General features: G+C 44.0%; 1 protein-coding gene across 4 annotated transcripts in view; it reads right to left on the reverse strand.

Annotated features, from left to right (window-relative positions):
• The window catches only part of Rpn2 (ribophorin II), a 66634-nt gene that overhangs the window by 48628 nt on the left and 8384 nt on the right, over positions 1 to 9622 (reverse strand). For all 4 annotated transcript variants that reach the window (XM_029557490.1, XM_029557491.1, XM_008855676.3 and 1 more), the window contains exons 3-4: positions 3125 to 3220; positions 2241 to 2416 (exon numbers count right to left, since the gene is read on the reverse strand). In XM_029557490.1, coding sequence (XP_029413350.1) covers positions 2241 to 2416; positions 3125 to 3220 — 272 coding nt within the window. The remainder of the gene's footprint in view (positions 1 to 2240; positions 2417 to 3124; positions 3221 to 9622) is intronic.

A 9622-nucleotide genomic window follows, 5' to 3' on the forward strand; every position in this document is an offset into this window, starting at 1 on the left:
ATTCCCCCAAAGACCCCCAACGATCAAGCCTTGGGGAAAGCGTGCATAAAACCATCAGCCTGGAAAACATTTTCAGCCCCAACCTCACTGACCCTATATGTTAGTAGAATTTGAAAATGACAAAAGGAGAATGCTAACTTACTGCGAACCCTTCCCTTAATGAAGCATCAAATTTAGTGACAACCTGGGAAATAATCTGTTTTTTGTTTTTTGTGGAGGGGTATGTGTACACATGTGGAGGTCCAGGGACAATTTGCATGAGCAATTTTTCTTCTTCCAACATGTGGGTCCCTGGGATTGAACTCAGGTTCTCGGCTTATGGGCAGGCATATTTACCTGCTGAGCCACCAGGAAGTCTGGTTTGCTTCGTTTTGTTCCTATGGTCCTGGGCCTTATGCAAGATAGGCAAAGGCTCTACCACTGCATTATATCTCCATCCCCTAATCTCTCTGCTCTGAAAGAGGGAATGGTGGCATCAAATTCTTGTTAAACCATTAACAAGGTTCCAGGCACTCCATATCAGGAGTTGCAATTAAATGGGAAGCATACAAAAAAACCCCACAAAATTGTTTTAAATGAGAAGCTTTAGTGTTAAATAAAAAAAATTACATTATCACTTTTTCATTTTTTTGTCTTTTTGAAGCAGGGTCTCCCTGTAGCCCCAGCTGTCCTGGAAATGTAGACCAGGCTGGCCTTGAACTCACAGATATCCGCCTGCCTCTGCCTCCCGAGTGCCGAGACCACAGGTGTGCACCACCACACTCGGCTCATTATCACTTTTAAGTTTAGCAAATATCCAGAAGTCAGCTACCAAATTCCCATTTATAATAAACAAAAAGCTGCTCAAGTTGGGCATGGTGACACAGGCCTTTAATAATCTTGGGAGGTAGAGGCAGTCAGATCTCTGTGAGTTCAAGGCCAGCCTGGTCTACAAAGTGAGCTCCAGGCCAGCTGAGGCTACAGGGAGACTCTGTCTCAAAAAGACAAAAACAAACGAACAAACCCGAAAAGCTACTCAGTCCTTTTATTAAACTGGAGATGGTGGCATGTACTTAATCTCAGTGCTTGGAAGGCAGGGACAGATGGATTCCTGGGATTTGCTAGCCAACCTACAAACTCCAGGCCAGTCAGAGACCTTGTCTCAAAAAACAAGGCTGGAAGTGGTGGCACACACCTTTATTTCTAGTACTCTGGAAACAGAGGCAGGAGGATCTGTGTGAGATTAAGGCCAGCCTGGTTTATAAAGTAAGTTCCAGGATAGTCAAGGCTATACAGTAAGAACCTGTCTCAAAAAAACAAAAACAAAACAAAACAAATAGCCAAACCACTCCAACCCCCCCCACCCTACAATAACAAAAACCCCAAAACAAAGTAGAATATACCTGAGGAGCAAGACCTGAGATTGACCCTTGCTTCACACATATACCCCATACTTCTGTATCTACACACATATGAACATGAACATACACAACTGTACATACACAGAAAAAAAAGTCCTTTTTACAAAGTACTTCTCTTTTACCTATCCTTTTATAGAGCAGAGTCTGATTTCTAGAATATTCTATCCTCTGAGTACCCTTGTCTCCTACCAGATGTGCTCTTGCAACCCCAAGGGATCCAATATAATCTTCTTATTCACAGACCCCCACCCCCATCCCCACTGCCAACATCGCCTCAGCCCTGGATGAGCCTTGCCATAAGCTGTGTGTGGCTTACTGCCCTCATTATCCCTTGCTTATCTACCCTTGCTCTAGCCTCTGACCTCAATAAGTGATTGTCTCTATATGATGGTGGATTTACACTGCCTCAGCAGTTTAAAGGTGTGTCTATGTGAACACTATAAGGACAGGGACTGGACCTTGCCGACCTTGCTGTCAGTTACTGGGGTCAGGGAGATGGCTTAGTTGGTAAATGTGTCATGTAGGCATGGCCTGGGTTTAGACACCCAGCACCCATTGAAAAGCTAGATACAGCAACATGTGTCTATAACCCCAGCACTGGTGAAATGGAGATAGGATCCTGGAGCTCACTGGCCAGCCAATCTAGCCAAATCACTGAGTTCTGAAAAGACACCTGATATTGATCTCTGACTTTCATATGCACAGACACAATGAATGCGTGCACACACACAAACACACAATACTGTTGGTCACATGTAGCGGAGCACCTGGCACACAGTAGGTGTCTAGGATAGTACCCAACATAAAAGAAGCCTTGAAGTGCTCAAACTAACAACTCACGCCAGCACAGTCTCCTCCTTGCTGAGACGAGTGGTGAGGGCACCAAGGGCTTCCTGGGATGCCAGGGGAAGGCCAAAGCCACTGAGCGCTGCAACTGCATGGTAGATCTGGGCGACAGAGGAGTCTTCAGTGACTGCAGCCAGAAGCAGATCTTTGGTATCATTTGAAACAGATATCTAGGCAAGGATTGGCAGGCAGAGGTTAGAACAAGTTCTAGCAATCTGTGGCAGGCCTGCTGACAAACGCAGCTGCCAAAACCATGCCCACTCAGCACCTGCCCCTCCTCCTTAGTCCCAAAAGATGCTGACAAGGCTGTTTATTTACTTAAAGTGTTCCCTTATGTTAAATAGAATGGTCTAGACATCTGAGGTAGGGGTGTGTTGAATGTTTTTAAATGTTAGAGGATGGAAAGCAAAACTCAAGACTTCCTAGAAAAAAAGTTAAGAATGATAACAAATGTGGTATAAAACCCATTACAATGAAAATTTAAAGGAAAAGTATACTGTCTTAAAGTAAAATAACCACAGCAAAACAAAATATGCAAATGGAATTTCCACCTACATCACCTCACCAATGGTTTCTCACTGCTGAAAATTATATAATTGACTATGCTGTCCACCTTTACTGAGCCAGGTGTGGTGGTACACGCCTTTACTCCAAGCACTCAGAAGGCAGAGGCAGGTGGATCTCTGTGAGTCGGAGGCTAGCTTGGTCTACATAGCAAGTTCCAGGCCAGCTGGGACTACAGGAAGACCCTGTCTCAAAACAAACAAACAAACAAAAACCACATTACAAAAATCCCAAGGGGGTGGGGAGAAACACTTTACTGTTTAAAGAAAAAAAAAAAAAAAAAAAAAAAAGGCAGTGTAGGAACTTGGACTCACCTCACACCCTGAGAGGACCTGGCTGGACTGGGCAGCAAAGAAGAGGGAATCCACGTTGTTGGGATCAAGGTTAGACTTGATGAAGGTACATGCTTTCTAAACAAGGAAGAAAGTCAAAGATAAGTGGTGACATATACAGTAACTAGGACAGAAGAAAGTGTGTGGGGTGATAAGTAAAATTCTAAGCTATCTATAAGGCTTGAAGTATGAGTTATTCTAGGTTTAATTTTTAACTATTTTCCATAGGAGACTATTTCCCCAAATTGCTGACTTTACACTAAAAACAGCAGGCTTGAGGATGGTGGAAACCACTTAACAAATGCCCAGCTCTGGCCATGACCTGTACTGGGTGTCACGATGAGCATAAAGCCCTTCATAGGCACCATCATCATCTCTTTTAGCAGAAAAACATCACTGGAACCTGAGCAGAGAAGTAGCCGCCAAAGGTTACAAAGCTAGTCAGTGTCCTCTGACACCACTTGTCCTGGAGTTTCCAATGACATGTTTCCAAAACCAAGTCAGACTCAATAAATCCAAAGCACCCTTAAAGTCTTCTCTTTATTAACCTGGACTTCCTGCCTCAGGCACAAGCATTACCAGGCATTCACCATCCAAACAAGATCCTGGGGAATTATTTTTGCACTCTTCCCTCCGAGGCTACCTACTCTACCTCCTTTTTATTTTTCTACCCCATACCACCGCTGGCTTGTGCTGCCTTAGGTTAGGTCCTTGCCATCTCTCGCCTCAATCCTTACAATCCTCTTTTAAGTGCCTCAAGGTACTTGATCTATTCTGCATACTGCAAGACTTAACTTCATGAAACACAAATGTACCCATGTTGCTTTAGGAATAAAGCCCTTCTGTGATTCCCCACTACTTCTAGACAAGATCCAAAGTTGCCAACATAGTACACATGCCTTCACTGCACCACCCAACCCCCGCCCTCTGCAGCAGCTTTACCACCACAGCTACCTCTAACCCCAGAATCTAACTCTCCAGCCTCCTGCACTTTCCAAGTGTACCATTCTCCTGTCCTTGGATATTTCTGTCCTGCACCCTTCCCTTGTTCCCTTCTATCAAACTAGGTCCTCCCTTTACCTCTATCTATCCCATACAGCCTTTGTTGATGCTCAATCTATGACAGGCCACCCTTCTTCCCCCATGCTTCCCAAAGCACTTGCCACTGGTACTCACTACTTCCCTCAGTGCTGGCTACCTCAGAGTACTGTGCATACCACAATGAGTGACACAAAACAAAATCCTAGTCACTTCCACTCCACTGAAATCCAAGGGAGATTTAAGTTATACTGCTAAACATTTTTCAGTAAAATACAGCTATTCAAAGTTGTATGGCCAATTCAGTGAAAAGTGGGTGCTTCTGGGATTGGGCGGTGTAGTTCACTAGTAGAATACTTGCCTAGCATGTGCAAGGTCTGGAAATTTGATGTCTAGAACTGTGAAAAAGAAAAAGTAAGTACTTCTAGGAAATATGAGCAGTATGGGCTGAGCCAGTAACTGCTCTTTCCTTCCCCTCACCACTGTTCTATATTATGTTATATACCAAAATGTTATGAACAAAATTTCAAGAGTCTCAAATGAGTTTCCACTTGAATGCAACTGAAAGAAGCAGGGTTGTGGGGGGGTGGAGAAAGGAAAGAAATAAAATAATTCACCTTGTGCAGGGCGCGGTAGCGCATGCCTTTAATCCCAGCACTAGGGAGGCAGAGGCAGGCGGATCTCTGTGAGTTCAAGGCCAGCCTGGTCTACATAGTGAGTTCCAGGAGAGCTGGGGCTACAAGGAGACCTTGTCTCAAAAAGACCAAAAAAAACAAAAACAAAAACAAATCTGCCTTGCATAAACTGGGACCTGAAGAAGAAAACCAATTAATTCAGACAAGGAATCCTTTAAGAAGAAAAATTCAGACAAGGAATCCTTTCCATAGAACACAGGGAAGCTGAAGAAGTGCTTTGTCGCCCTCTGGTGCTTTAACAATGGAAAGACAGTACCAGGACCCCAACGATCTCTAGCTCAGCACTCAGCACTGTACACACAGTGTTAGTGCTTCATGTGTCTCCTTTAGTCCTCAAAGAGTCCTACGCTGTAGGAACTTCTGTCTTAAGTTTACTGAGAAGAAAACTGAGGCATCAAACAAGCAAAGCAGTTTAGCCAAGGCCACTCAGCTCTTAACTGGGAGAACTTACCTTCAAATCCAGGCATCCTGGCTCAAGTCTGAACTTTACAACCCCTATCTCAAGAGGCTACTAAATAATCTATTCTGGAGTACATCCAGCACCAGACCTGTTCTGATGCTTTCCAAGGACAACTCAAAGTAAACACCCAATGGCTTCAAAGCCCATGGGGTTGACATCAGTTTCATCAACAGCAGAAATGGAGTAACCTCACAAAACCTGCTCAGGAGCAACCCTCCCCCATCGGGAGGCCCTTCTAGGATATACAGCTCTCACTGCAGTCCCAGACACCTTACCAACTGGACACTGAGTACCAATTCCCACGTGTCTGCTACCTGCTCTCTACAGCTCCGTCTTGTGTTAAAACTCCAAGGATCTCAACACCCTCATGAGCAAAGAATCCTTGTGCTTTCCTCTACCCTCCTTCCCTCCAGCTACCTGAACCTAATCAGGTACTATGTCCTATAGGAAAGATAACATATGATTCTCTCTGGCCCACCCTTTCCCTCACTTCCTCTAGCATCAGCTCCTAGCCCCTTTTTTGTGTCCCCCAAGACTGTGTAACCAGACCCTCTGCCACTGAGCCGTTTCCATGCATGCTGCCGTCCACACTTCCAAACACTCCTGCTCTAGCTGCCCAAGATACTAACACCCAGTCAACACTCCAAGCAGTAGTAAGCCCCAGGCTTTGTATCGGCCACTCTATTATCCCATCAGCTCAATTTCTCCCTTTCAAATGATGTAACTCATAATGTATTCTTAAAGTTAAAGACTTACTTAAAACAAAACTTCCCTTCATCCTTGTCTCTCTACCTGCCGCTGGCTTTTCTCTTCCCACACGTCCCACTTCTCCAGGGAGGTACTTAGGTTTTCATTTTTCACCTCTGCTCTCTACAGCCTGGTTTCTGTCCCATCATGACACTGGTAACCTCCAAATTTTCAAAGCCAAGGCTACTTTCCAGTACCCGCCTCCCTCAACACTGGACAGACCCATCACTTCCTCATTCTGAAACATTACTTCCTGAAGTCCACTCCACTTCACTGGTTCTCTCTCTTTTCCTCTTTCCACAGTGCTGGGGATTGAACTTGTAGATACTAAACAAACACTCCACAACTTAGCTACGTACCCTCACAGTCTGCTGATTCTCCTCCAAAGTTCCAAGCTCTTCTGCTTGCCCACCTAATACTAGAATACTCCAACTCCCAGGCCCACTTCTTTTCCCACTTTCTGTCTGCCTAGGAAACAGTGGGCTCATATCCACAGCCTCCTTCAGAGCCTCTATTTTAGCTACCTACCCTCAGTCTGCTGATTCTCCTCCAAAGTTCCAAGCTCTTCTGCTTGCCCACCTAATACTAGAATACTCCAACTCCCAGGCCCACTTCTTTTCCCACTTTCTGTCTGCCTAGGAAACAGTGGGCTCATATCCACAGCCTCCTTCAGAGCCTCTATACAGATAATTCTTAGATTTATATCTGTAGCCCGGACAACACACTAACCTTTAACACAAGTTAAAGACACTTGAGCTCAACATAAAACTAAATTCAATTTCCTGTCCAAACCGAAATTTCTTTCAGCGTTCCAATTAAAATTTTTTTTATCTATTTCTATTTTATGTGTGTGAATGTTTTGCCTGCATGTATGTAAGTGTACTACATGCGTGCAATATCCACGAAGACAGGTGTTAGATCCCCCTCGGACTGCAGTTACAGACAGTTGTTAGCTGCCATGTGGGTACTAGGAACTGAACCTGGGGCCTCTGCAAAAGCAGCCAACGCTCTTAACCGCTGAGCCGCCTCTCCAGCCCCATAGTGTTCCAGTTTCATGGAATGGCCGACCTACCAGTCCGAGCAGAAAAGGCTGAAAGTCTAGGTGTTCTCCTTTTGTAGTCAATCTTCTCTCCACAAAGTAGGAGAGAAATCTTTCCAAAATACAAACTGGATCATGATACTCTTTAAAACCAACTGCTTGTTGACAAAGATAAAATCCTTCCTGTGGCAGCCAAAGTCATGTGGTTTGGCCCCTGGCCTCATCCTTTTCTCCAAATTCTGACACACAGCCTCCTTCCATTCTCTCAAACCTAACACAGGTCCTTTGCTCAGACTTTTCCTCTGCTTGACAGTCCCATATCCTGCCTCCCAGTTAACTCCTACATCCCCTTTAGGATTCAGATTAATCATACCCCTTCAAGTGATAAGCAGCTACAGAGTGCCTGCCATGTACCCTGCACTGGGGATTAAGTTCCTGTCCTCATAGAACTGTAACCTAGGGTGATACAGAATGGGATTTAAACTCAGTTATTTCCTGTCGAGATCACAGTCCCTCATTTACACTCATGGAAGTCCTTCATTTATAAGAGCATCTAGTTCACCTTAAAATGTGCCACTGAAACGGTCCTGAATCTATTGGTGCCTCTCTCCACTTTTAGATTACACATTCCAAGATGACAAGGACTGTCTTTTGTGTTCAACATGAAATCATGGCCCAGCAAGGCACCTAGTGCATGGCAGAAATCTACTACATATTTGTTGACTGGCTAAATGAATGGTACAGCCAGCAGTAAGGGGGGACAGTTGGCAATTTTCCTTGCTGGAGGCTGTGGCAGACAGGATGAATGCTGGCTCCCTCTGCTGGACTCCATGGTAATTTCCAGAAACTACACTTGGCCCTTTGTACTTACACTCCTTAACTAAGGTGCTTGTCTCTCCTTAAAGAAAGAGCTCCCAGGGTGATAGCGCATGCCTTTAGCCCCAGCACTTGGGAGGTAGAGGGAGGAGGCTCTCTGTGAGTTCAAGGCTAGCCTGGTCTACATAGCGAGTTCAAGCCAGCTGGGGCTACAGAGAGACCCTGTTTCAAAAAGACAGAAAAATAAAAAATAAAAATAAAAGAGCTCCACTGTATTCTCTGCATCTAGCACAATGCTTGGCACACAGCAGTTGCTCCACAAATGATTAACTGGTTCATTTGCTATTATTCCTAGCAATTCACAGTGCGTAGCCCACAAATACTTTTATATTCACTCATTCTAACTACACCAGACACTATGCTTAGTACTCTGTGCTTAGGATTTCATTTACTCATGCCAACCCTCTGTGAGGTAAGTTTGCACACAGGGAAACTGAGCAACATAAACAACCTCTGAACACTGTCTAGTACTTCCCGACTTCAGGTATTTGACTAATTATCATCACATTTTTTACCACACAATGCATTTCATTCACTAATATTTTCATTAAAATGAATACAATTTCTTAGTTCTTAACCTTGAGAAAAGTTAAATGATATCAACACAATCACCATTTTGATAAGCTTATATTTTATGTATTTATACATACTATCAAAATGAAAGATGTTCTTTCTGTAATCAACTCTCATTCTGCACTCCTACTACCAGAGCTGCTTTCTATTCTCATATGAGCAGTAAACTCCAATTTTTTTTTCCAGTTTTTCTGTTAAAATTTGTGACAGAAACAAAACAAAACAAAACCCACACACATACACCTCTAAAATGTCCCTGTGTCAATCAGATTTCCACTGCATGACAAAATACCCCAAGTAATTAACTTAAAGGAAGAAAGATTTATTATGGCTCAGAGTTTTGGTGGTTTCAGCCTATGCTCAGCAGGCTCCACTGCTGTGAGCCTAAGGCAGGAGCACATGAGAGAGGAGGCTGCTTACCTCATGGCAGCCAGGAAGCACACGGAGCAAGAAGAGAGGGCCAGTGACAAGATATGCCCTTCCAAGGCATAGACAATGACCCTCCTCCTAGGCCCCACCTCCTAAATGTTTCTACCATCTTTCCACAGTACCATCACATGGGAACAATGCCTTCAACACTTCAGCTTGTGGGGAACATTTCAGGTTCAAAGCACAGTATTCACTGCTAAGAAATTTAGTACTTAGTCCTAGTAAAAGGAGTTAATACCATGCATACTTACATGCTATCACCATGCCCTTTACACATCACCTCTTGTTATTGTCATCTTACAGATGAAAAAAAAAAACAAAAACACCTGAAAGGTTCTAAGTAAGGTGTACAAGTTACTCAGCTGAAGTTTTGAAGTAAACATTTTTTTTAGATAGGGTTTTACTATGTAGCTCTAGCTGGCCTAGAACTTGCCATGTAGACTAGACTGGCCCTGAGCTCATAAAGGTCCACCTGCCTCTGCCTCCAAATGTTGGTATAAAAGGTATGAGTCACCATGCCCAGCCTTGAAAAGTCGACATTTTTTTTTTAATTAAAAAATTTATTTTTTTACCTGGGCGTGGTGGTGCACGTCTTTAATCCCAGCACTTGGGAGGCAGAGGCA

The sequence above is a fragment of the Nannospalax galili genome, unplaced genomic scaffold, assembly GCF_000622305.1.
Source record: "Nannospalax galili isolate Female #2095 unplaced genomic scaffold, S.galili_v1.0 scaffold228, whole genome shotgun sequence".
NCBI classification, from domain to species: Eukaryota; Metazoa; Chordata; class Mammalia; order Rodentia; family Spalacidae; genus Nannospalax; species Nannospalax galili.